Source organism: Acanthisitta chloris, unplaced genomic scaffold, assembly GCF_000695815.1.
Source record: "Acanthisitta chloris isolate BGI_N310 unplaced genomic scaffold, ASM69581v1 scaffold41035, whole genome shotgun sequence".
NCBI classification, from domain to species: domain Eukaryota; kingdom Metazoa; phylum Chordata; class Aves; order Passeriformes; family Acanthisittidae; genus Acanthisitta; species Acanthisitta chloris.
The window spans coordinates 268-11,215 of NW_008673872.1; the positions used below are offsets into that span (position 1 = coordinate 268).

At 47.1% G+C, this 10,948-nt stretch overlaps 1 protein-coding gene across 1 annotated transcript in view; it reads left to right on the plus strand.

Annotated features, from left to right (window-relative positions):
• NUP85 (nucleoporin 85kDa) overlaps nucleotides 1-10,512 on the plus strand; it is a gene marked incomplete at its 5' end in the record, with an annotated part of 10,746 nt that extends 234 nt beyond the window's left edge. The window contains 16 exons of the mRNA XM_009075112.1: nucleotides 257-327; nucleotides 834-877; nucleotides 1,650-1,719; nucleotides 2,410-2,531; nucleotides 2,886-3,020; nucleotides 3,332-3,454; nucleotides 3,812-3,943; nucleotides 4,340-4,446; nucleotides 4,727-4,810; nucleotides 4,971-5,036; nucleotides 5,473-5,624; nucleotides 5,713-5,830; nucleotides 7,151-7,251; nucleotides 8,803-8,954; nucleotides 9,667-9,753; nucleotides 10,326-10,512. Of these exons, the coding sequence (XP_009073360.1) occupies nucleotides 257-327; nucleotides 834-877; nucleotides 1,650-1,719; nucleotides 2,410-2,531; nucleotides 2,886-3,020; nucleotides 3,332-3,454; nucleotides 3,812-3,943; nucleotides 4,340-4,446; nucleotides 4,727-4,810; nucleotides 4,971-5,036; nucleotides 5,473-5,624; nucleotides 5,713-5,830; nucleotides 7,151-7,251; nucleotides 8,803-8,954; nucleotides 9,667-9,753; nucleotides 10,326-10,424 (1,663 nt within the window). The remainder of the gene's footprint in view (nucleotides 1-256; nucleotides 328-833; nucleotides 878-1,649; nucleotides 1,720-2,409; nucleotides 2,532-2,885; nucleotides 3,021-3,331; nucleotides 3,455-3,811; nucleotides 3,944-4,339; nucleotides 4,447-4,726; nucleotides 4,811-4,970; nucleotides 5,037-5,472; nucleotides 5,625-5,712; nucleotides 5,831-7,150; nucleotides 7,252-8,802; nucleotides 8,955-9,666; nucleotides 9,754-10,325) is intronic.
• Between the last annotated feature and the right edge of the window lie 436 nt (nucleotides 10,513-10,948).

Consider the following 10,948-nt stretch of genomic DNA (forward strand, 5'->3'; position numbering starts at 1 on the left):
TGCCACTGACCAGGCTGCTCAGAGCTGTGTGATCAGCAGGAGGGCAGAAAAAAATGCCTGTTTTGGGGTGATTTTACCAAACAAGGCTCTGGTCCTTCAGTAACCACACTGAACGAGCCTTTGCGTAGCACTGATTCCAGTGGATCCACACAAGTACTGGGAGCATCTGCTGCAGAGAAACTTGCGAGGCTTTAGTGGGCATGGCATGAGACGAAAACTCAGACCTCTCCAGCCAAAGCCCATTTGTGTTTGACAGGTTGGTTCAAGTGAGTAAGAACTACCGGTCAGTGATAAGAGCCTGCATGGAGGACATGCACCAGGCAGCTGGTAAGTTTGTTTGTCCCCTTACTGCAAGAAAAGGAAACACTAGTTGTGATTATAAAAGTAGCATTTCCATGGTAAGTTATTGCAGCTACTGTACAATAGCATGTGTAGGTTTCAGTAATTATCAGGACTCCCAAGTCCATCCAGGAGGGTGCCAAGTTGGTTTGTAAATCTGTTCAGAGATGGGTTTTTTCCCAGCTGTGTTTTATCCTTTTTTTTTGAGGACTTGCAGCCTTCTCATATCTTGTGTTGCAGTTTACAGGGAACTGAGTCCAGTTTAATAGCCTGCTTCCCCAGAAAGTGGGAGATTTTACTCATCCATCTGTGCCTGTAGCCATACCCAGATGTGCAGAAACGATTAAGTTCTATATAGAAGTTAGCTTTGCCATGTGTGTGTGCTCATTTAGGTCTGTGCTAAATGAACTATCAGGTATTGTTGGCTCTGTGAGCCCAGAGGGGCTGTGAAAGGTAAATGTGTTGCTCTTTGACTTTCCTTGTTCTTCCCTCAGTTTCCACCCGGGACCCTGCTCTGCACAACCAGTACAGCACTCAGGTAAGTCACAGTCATGTTGGGTGGGCACAGCTCAGCATGGATCAGTGGCTGGTGAACTCACCTAGGCCACCACTGTGCCATGAGGCACTTGAGATTTAACTCTAGGAGATGCAGTTCATAGCCAAGAGTAAATAGTTCCTGTACTTCTAAAACAGTAAAGAGATGCCCAACACCTCGATTCACTGCCCTGGCTTAAGCATGGTACAAACGACAAGAAAACATCACACTTATAACACTAAATAAACATCTCAGAGTCAGCTGTGGGCCAGTACTTGCCTGTCTGAAACTTCACCTCCCAAACTCTCAGATTCCAGTCAGCTGTATCTCAGCCTCAGAGCTGTGGGTGTTCACTGTGACCTGTCAGACACCACAGGAGTGTTCTGGGAAGAGCACAGTGCTCCCAGCAGTTCTGTCCTCTTAACTGCAGTGATGCTGCTCCAACGGCCTTCCTTTCTTCCTTCGCTGTTTGTATTGTTAGGTCCTAGAAGTGCAAAACCAAACACCACTTTCTGTCCTAGCTGGCATTTCCCACTGGTGACAGATTATTGCTGCATGTCAGTACACAAAGTGTCAGTATTTTCTGGGCTGAATGTGTGAGGAGCAGTCATGGCCTGTTTCTGCCTGTTAGTTTATATCTCTGAAATGTCCATATGACATTTCTCTACCAACTGACTTTAGAGATTGGTATGGACAGCAGATGCATCTGTGTGGTTAAAAAGGACCCAAAACTGGAATAATTCCTGACTTAACACCTGACCCTGCTGTTCTGCAGGTTTCCATTCTCTCTGCAATGGAGCTGATCTGGAACCTGTGTGAGATACTGTTTGTTGAAGCAGCTACAGGTGAGCACTGACCTGTCTGATGTCAAGGGTGAAGGGGATTTTGTTTGCCTATTTATTTGTTTAAAACATATGTTGCATCCATTGTGTCAAAATTTGATAAGTTTTAGAGCTATGCCAAGTGTCAATAACATTTACACATCTCTGGTACAACTCCTTCAGTGTGAGGATGCCGTTTTTGAAGTCAGTTTGTTCACATTGGTGTTTCACAGCAGTAAATAATTTTTTCCAGGAGATAATGCAAACAAATGTGCTGCTTGCACAGTCCCAGAATTCAGAGATTCTCAAATAGTAGATTACTTAATGTGAAGAAAAGTTAATCAGCTGGTGCCAGGTTTCTTCCTGATACTCAGTTAATAGTGAGTAGGTGCTGAATTAAACAGAAATACTCTGTTTGGCTTTTACCATTACAAGGTTTATGATCTGAATCACCTTTTATTTCTTCAAATAACTGGTTAGGGTTTTCTGCTGGACCTTGTTGCTATTCTATCTAAAATTTGCCACAGAGAAACCTGTTGTCAGCCGAGTGTTCCCCAGGCCTGGCTGCTTGGGGAACTCTGACTTGGATGTGGGAGGTAGAAATCCACTCAGCAGACCTCATCTGCTGATGTCAGACTGTTAAGGTTAGAAGTGTGTGAGAGAGTTGTTTGGGGACCAGAGGTGAGCACTAAGAGAGAGATTCTCTGCACACAGCTGGGCCCCTCCTGCTGCACCTCCTCGACTGGGTGAGACTGCACGTGTGTGATGTGGACACCATGGTCCGCGAGGTTCTGAGCAGTGAGAGCCCATCCAAACACAAGCTCTTCTGGAATGTGGTGAGTGTCAGCACCTAGCAGACTCTTAAACAGAGAGAATTCATGCCTGTGGGCTTTCCCTCCTCTTCCCTACTGGACACTCCTCACAGACTGCGACACTGCTTCTGTCTGCCAGTGCAGGTTTTAAGATGAAGCCATTCTGAACATTATCCTACCCCTCGTTCCCATCCTGATTCTTCCACTTTAATGACCCCTAGAGATTCACGATGTATTTGAATTAGCAGGGCCTGCAGTTTAAGCATTTTAACTCCATTTCATTTACCTAAATCACAAGTGAAGATCCCCTTCAGATACCCTTCCTGGGTGTTCATGGCCTTGCCCAGTGCAGTGCTCATGGACAGTTGGATTTTGCAGGTGGATGTCTTTGTGCTCCAAGGCAGATTGGATGAAGCACGACACTTGCTCTCCAAGGAAGCCAGTGCCAATCCCACATCAATGAACATGTACAAGATCCTGGATGACTTGATGAAGAAGATGCCTATGCCCAGTGTATGTACAAAGTGGGGTTTTTGTGCAATTCATTGGGAAAAGAGTCACCTCTGATGTGGCCCCTGTAACAGTTTGTTCCCCATTAGAACATCTCAGTCTTACTCCTTTACAGTGATAATACTTGCATACTTGAATTGCCCAAAGACCCAGCTGTTCAGAGCAGAGCCTGCTAGGTGACAAACCAACACAGAAAGATCATTAGCAGCCCCATGCTTAGCTTTCTGTCAAGAGTGACTGTGGGTTCAGCCCAAGTGCCTGTTGTGATTTGATTTGGTGTTTCTTTGATTCCATGTATCTTACCCTCTGTTCAGCTTGGCAACACCCAGACCCTGACTGAGCTGGAGCTGAAGTGGCAGCACTGGCATGAGGAGTGTCAGCGATATCTTCAGGATGGAACTTTTGCTTCCAATCCCCACATGGAGTCCATCTGCAAGGTGTGTTTTTGCCTGGAATGAAACAAACTGTGGTACAGGTATTGGATCCATCCTTGTGGATTTCAGGAGCCCTGTGAGATCACAAGTAACTTTAATATTCTGGATGATCTGTTCTTTAAATCAGGAGATTTCAGGCCAGTCTCCTGTGTTCATGGTTTGCAACAGTCTCTGCAAGCCTGGGCAGATCAGTTTCTTTCCCGGTCCAATGCCCTAAGGCTGATTAGGAAACAGCTCTGAGAAGGATCTTTGCACATTTTTGTTTAATTGTGATTAGATCCTCCCTTTTGCCAGAGCAGGAGTGATGCCTGTGTACAGCACTGAGTCTGCACAATGACTCCTGTGGTTTCCTCCTGTTAGATCCTGCTGGGAGATGAGGATGCCATACTGGAGAAGAAGGAACTCATGAACACATGGTACCACTTCCTGGTCACCAGGCTCCTGTACTCCCACCCGACCGTGAAGCCCGTGGAGCTACGGTTCTATGCACAGGTGGGAAATGGAATCACTTCTACGTTTTCCACTGTTTGAAGCACACAAAGGTTACTGCACTGACAGAAGAACCATGAGAGGGTTGAAACCTGACAGCGACTACACACCTGAGATGTTGCCTAGAGTTTGTAAGAGGACTGAGAGACTGATGGAGTTGACAAATTGTTCCAGACCCACTTTGCAGTGTCTAATGTTGCCAGTCTTGTGGCTGCAAATTATTTCCCCAGTTTTCTTATGCTAAAATAAGGTAAAATCCATTTCGTTAATGTGTCCGGTCTCTCTGACCTATTATTTCCCATAAAACAACCTAAATTAGGCTGCTACATCCAAACAATTGTCTTACTTTTACTATCCACAACTTCTGCACTTATCACATCTTGTCATCTCATTCCACAGTCTAGTATGGACCTGTTCCTGGGTGGAGAGAGCAGCCCTGAGCCTCTAGACATGATTTTAATGGCAGCCTTTGAATTTGAGATGCACCAAGTGATCAAGGAATGCAGGTTGGGTTTTAAGGTTTTTGATACTGTAGTTCTACATGATTGCTTGTGTGTGTTTGGGGTGGGGGATAATGGGTACAGCCCACTTGAACAACTTTGCAAAGCATTCAGCAAAAAATGTGAAGCTGGCAGTAATTGAAAATGTTCTATTAGATCTGGGACATTGCAACCAGACATTGCACTGTGACAGAGCTGTGTATTGGTAAGAAATACCTGTGGAAAACCTGACACATTCCATGGCAGGGCTAGGCTTAGTTTTTTCTGTCTTTTGCTTCAAACACAGCATTGTCCTGAGCAACTGGTGGTTTGTGGCTCATCTGACTGACCTGCTGGATCACTGCAAACTCCTGCAGTCTCACAATCTCTAGTAAGTATTTCTTTGCACTGATTGTTTGGATTAAGCTGATTAAGATAACCCCTGAGGAAACATGCTGAAAAAATTAAAGGTACTTGTGAAGGAAAGTCAGCAAGTTTTTCCAACGAGATGCATATAATAATGCCTGTTTATTTTCTCTCTTTCTCCTCAGTTTTGGTTCAAACATGCGTGAATTCCTTCTGCTGGAATATGCCTCAGGACTCTTCTCCCATCACAGGTACCAACCTCTGTTTTATTACTCATTGGACAGACTAACACTGAGACAGCCAAAATAAACAGCTCCATGAAGGCAAAACTTAGTGAAGCCACTGTCAGAATTTCAGCAGAGGTGTCCCTAAGGGATTGTACAAAGACTGGCACGTTTTCTTTCCTGAATGGAAGACAAAAGCTGTTGGAGCCCATCACATGGAATGACCAGAGTCACTCCTGCCACTGTACAGTGATGTGCACTGAAGCTCTTAGGAGCTGCAGGCATTCCACAGTGATGTGACAGGCAGCTGGCAGTCCTGGGAAAGGAACAGCCATTTCAGGACTGAGTACAAAGTTAACCAGAGCTAACAGTAGTGCAGGCTCGGATTGTCCTTGGGCCTTTCCTGTTGTGCTCCCTGAAGATGTATGTGGCTGGAGTGGTGGCTGATTTCCCTCTCTCTCAGCCTGTGGCAGCTGGGGGTCGATTACTTTGACCACTGCCCAGAATATGGCCGAGTGTACCTGGAGCTGCACATCGAGAGGATCCCCCTGAACACGGAGCAGAAAGCCCTCAAGGTGCTGCGGATCTGTGAGCAGAGGCAGATGCACGAACAAGGTGATGCCTTTTCTATCTCACTCTTCTGCAGTGATACAAGTGAATTAACCAGAACTAACTCTTCTCCTCCTCTCTGTTTCCTCCTCAGTCCGCAGCATCTGTAAGATCATGGCCATGAAGGCTCTGCGGAACAACCGCTTGGGCTCTGCCCTGTCCTGGAGCATCCGAGCCAAGGACGCCGCGTTCGCCACGCTGATCTCAGACCGGTGAGCCTGAGCCAGCAGCTCCCAGAGCACAGGGGGGGATGGGGCAGAGTGACTGCTCTGCCATGGGGCAGCAAAGCTGCTGCTGGCAGGTGGGGCTGGGCTGTCCCTCAGGTCAGGTAGCTGCTTCTGAACTAGAAAATTACATTCTCGGGTGCTCTCCCCTGCAGTACCCCCAGCTGTCTAATCTATACTGTTTTCCTTCCTGACATCTAGAGACAAAACAGATTGGCTTTACCTAACAGTCCAACCCTCTTAGACCTTCCTTTGATATACATTTCTTTTGGCAATTTCTGTCTTCTGCACTGCCCTTCACTTGTTCTGACAGGGCTGGACAGCGACCCCGGGAATGATTTGGGTGGAGGATAATCCCCTTCTGTGCTGCATTTAGCAGGTTATTTGTAGTCAAGTTCACCACACAACCTCCAAACAACTCAGTGGGAGTCATTATTTCTACTAAAAATCTCACCCCACAATTAAAACATTTGCAACAAGGAGCAAAGCTTTGTCCTGTCCCTGGTTTTGCATGAGCTGTCACAATTCCTGACCTTGCAGGGTGGAAGGGTTGTTATGACATTGAGGAGGATGCTGACACTTGTCTTAGGCCTTGACAAAAGCTCTGGCAACTCTCTCTCTGCTTTTTAATCTCTAACAACCCATGTCATGTGGGTTTGACTAATTGGAAATAGGTAGGTACCAATCTCTGCATGGTTAAGAGTATAATTTTGAAATTACACTCTGGGTGGGTGTCCAGGCCACACTGTCTTCAGCAGTGGAAAAGAGAGTGGTAAGAGATTGATGGTTGGGTTTTTCTCATTTGTTCTTTGAAGGAGTTGGAATTGTTCTATTTCTTTCAGGAGAAGGTGAAAGAAAACCATCACAGGAAGCAGCTCTGCAAAAAGCAGCATAATGAAGGCTGTGACAAAACAACTGAAAAGCTTTTAGCATTGTTTTTGTTCCTGCTGCTTATCAGCTTTTTTACACAGCTGAAAAATAGAGCTTTTGTTATGATCTGGGAGTGTTATTTATGCATCCACCAGCCTCAGCTTCCTGTGTGCCTTCCTTCACTTACTCCTTTTGACAAGCAGATCTCAACCACCACAAAATGCAGAAGAACAAATGAAGTGTCTGTTAAATGCACATTCCAGCAGTTCATTGGCTGCTCCCAGGGAATGTTACGACTTCTGAAACCCCTGGGGGAGGTCTGTTAAGATGGAACTGAGTTGTCCAGTCAAGTTTTCTGGGAAGGGATTAGGAGATCCAGAGTGGATATGGGTGATGTTGTCCCCTCTAAGCTTTCAGTGTGTTTCCCTTTCTCCCCAGGTTCCTTAAGGACTATTGTGAAAGGGGCTGCTTCTCTGACTTGGACCTCATTGACAACCTGGGGCCATCCATGCTGCTCAGTGACAGGCTGACATTCCTTGGTGAGAACTGCCTGCAGTTTTCATTCTACTCTGTTATTTAGAACATACTGAATTCCATGGAATTACTTGGATTTACCCTTTCCTCCATCTGGCTCCATCCTGGTGTAGTGATGAGGGGAAAGCAAATGGTGAATGGGATGCAGCTTTTACCACTGCCCTCCCAGCAGGGACCTGCTCTGCACTGCTCTGAGCAGGACAGCCCCAAATCCTGGCACTCACAATTTCCCCATCCCTAGTCTCTTTCCAGACTATCACTACCTAGAGAGGCTCTGACATACTAATCAGTGCTACCTGGAATACCTCAGGAGGCTTCCTTAGGACAGTAAACCACTGCTTAAGTTATGTTGACAATGTGATAATGTTACTAAGCTCTCCAAAATCTCAGCACCATGTGGGTTGTTTGCCAGTCTCAAGCTCCCTGGAACGTGAGCCCTCCCTCTCCTGCCCCCTCACTGCAGCAGTTGTGCCAAGAGACAGTGAGGGCCTCCAGTTCATTTCCTTCACATACCACAGCTTCCTTCTGCCTAGCACAGTGCAGGCTGTGGTAACCTGCGCTGTGCCTGCAGCTGCTCCGTGGCCTTTGATTCATGGACCAAGACAGGAAACCAAGCTAAACTGCCCCTTTCTCTGGTGCTGTGGCAGTTAGTAAGCCCAGTTACTGGGGCCAGAATCTAACAGAAACTTGGAACAGCTGTTGGCATTGGACTGAGTCCCCTCTGCCTGATGCCAGCATGACAAGGAGGGTGATCCTGAGTTTGATCTGTTCCCACTTGGTCCCAGTTTGCAAAACTGGAACTGAATTCCCTTCATTTAAACCTTATCCTAGATTAGGCCTAGAAGCTAAACATGACTTACCAAATTGGTAATCCCTCATCTCTGTATGCCCAACGTCACCCAGTGACCCTTGTGTCAGCCCCAGAGAAACTATTTCTCTTTCTGCTCTCTATAAACAACCTGAAAGGCCTGAAAATATTTCTGCTTGTTTGTCCTTTGGAGTTTTTAGAAGCATTAGGTGTACCTTTGCTGGACAACTTCCACATGTCTCTGTCCTGAGCTGCAGCATGAACAGGAATCGTTAACTTCCAGTATTTTGACAGTTTAGTGGCTACAAACAAAGCTGCAGAATGAACCCAACCTTCATCCTCAGCCAGTTCTCATGCGCTGGATATTGATCTCACTAACTCTTAGCAAACACAGAACTTTCCCTATTAACAAAGATTCCACTCTCCATTTAAACCACCAGGAAGACAATGAAGCCTTTCAGACCTGCTATTCTGTAATACCAAAAAGAACATTCTCTCCCCTAATCTCTAAGCCCCTGGGACATTGCTCACCTACACACACTCTCCACCAGGCAGTGACCAAGGCTGCAGCTCACCCGGAACAGCAGCAGGTTTTGCCTGCTCTTTCAGGGTGTTGTATCCTTTCTCCACACACCAGACTTGGCTGCTCTGGCCTCATCCCAGTTGGTGGTGGTTCTGCCATGGGCTGTGTGGGCCCTGCCAAGGCCCAGCAGCCCCTGACAGTGTCCCTCCTTCACCATGTGTGCAGGCAAGTACCGTGAGTTCCACCGGCTGTACGCGGAGCAGCGTTTCTGCGAGGCTGCCAGGCTGCTGCTCACGCTGATGACAGCTCACATCGCCCCCAGCTCCTTCTGGATGACTCTGCTGACAGATGCGCTGCCGCTGCTGGAGCAGAAGGAGGTGAGATCACTGCTCCCTCCTGAGCCCCCCCACGCCCCTTCCTTCTTCCTGACCAGGACCACCTTCCCACCCCAGGCCAAGACTTGCACTGTCAGTACAAGGACTGTGTGTGGCAGCTCCAGAATTCCCTAGCTATCCAAGTGTCCCACCAGTGGGAGCACACAGGATCCTGGATGGGATAATCAACTCTTACCTTGGTTCCCTGCTTTGGGAACAGCAGTGGAAGCCAGGTTGGATGAGGCTTTGAGCAACCTGCTCTGGTGGGTGGTGTCCCTGCCCAGGGAAGTGCGTTGGGACTAGATGATCTGCAAGGTCCATTCCAACCCCTAAAATTCTAGGGTTCTATGAATACATCTGTGCTGGTAGTTTAAGCACACACTGCATCCAGCTCCTTTGGAACTTGGCTTGAAGATTGTCCTAGTGTGCTTCCTTCTTCTAGTCCAATTTTTGCTTTAATATTCATCAAGAAAAGGACAGTTTAGCAATTACAGACCCAGAGCAGCTGCTCTGACCTCACTGCTGATCCTGCTTGGAGCACGAGGTGGCACTAGAGACGTCCCAAAGTCACATCCAGCCTGAATTATCCTTTGATCCTGTGATTTAAAGGGTCAGAGTGGATCTGTGGGAGTGTGAATACATTCTCTTCCTTTCAACTGCATTTTTTCAAACTGTGATGTCCTTAAACTCGATCATTTTACATTCATTTCCACAGGTCGTGTTTTCAGCAGAGCAGACTTACGAGTTGATGCGATGCCTGGAAGACCTGACAGCAGGGAATCCGGATAAGCAGAAGTTCCAGGTAGCTCCAGTTTTGAGGACAGCTGGATAATGAATCAGGGGGGCTGTGAGGGGAGGGTTGGGGAAGCAAACTCTGCATTTCTGTTCCTACATGGGGGCAGAAGAGAGGGACAGCCTGAGGCAAGGAGCTGGCATGGGGTGTTCAGGGGCAGCCAAACGAGGCATCATCGAGAGAACTTGAAGTATTCCCAAACCCAGTGCAGGAGAGCTCCCACTCCTCATGTTCTGCTGCTTTGGATTGGACTGTGATGCTTTTCCAAGAGGAATAACTGCAAATTACACAGGCAGTGAAAAGCTGAGCTGCTGCCATCCAACACACAGAACAGGGAGCCATTTGCTGCACATGCAAACCCCTGCAGCTGCCAGGGAATGGCAGATCTTGGCACTGCTGCTCTGGGGTGAGCTACAAAGTAGGAAATGGAGCTTTTGCTCTTCCCTAGAGGTAAACGGGTAAATACACAGGTACTCTCCCTCTCAATGACCTGCATTTTTACTTTCCAAACCCAGAGAGAGACCCTGGCAGCAGCTCATTACTGTGTGCAATCATCTAACCCAAGCTCTGCTCCCTTCCAGGAGGATGCTGAGACTACCAAAGTGGAAATGCTGAGGCTTGCACTCGCACGAAATCTTGCACGAGTCATTGTCAAAGAAGGCACCTTGGAAGGGTCCTGAAGATGGCAGTATGTGATCTTACTCTTCCTCTGGAGCTCCCTGTACATAAACTGACTGTTTTTTTAAAGAATAAATGTCTTGTTTTGCAGATTGCTTGGTCATTTGTTCTTCCAGAAACAGAATTTACATTGACATTGGCATCCAAATTGCTTGGGAGTTGGCCTCCCCTGGTGAAGTGAGCCTCATTGCAGCTTTTCCTTGGATTTTTTGGCTTCTTTGCCTCTAAGACCCAGAACTGAAAGGCCAACTCTTATACCTGTGGGGTTTTAGAAACAGCAACTTCTCCATTTTCACTCAGTTTGGTTGATCTTGAGTCAATGGGTTGAGTTTAAGGCTTTGCAGATGCTCAAGCTGTCAGGAGAAAGGGCCAGCACAGAGCCAGGTAGGGAAAATGATTTATTCAACATGCAGCAGCACAAACGTATTGGGAGATGTATGTACAGGTAGGGCTGTTGGGGATGAAGCAGGAACCTCACCCTACAGACAAGGAACATTCATAGTTTAATTTCCAAAGCTTTGAACAA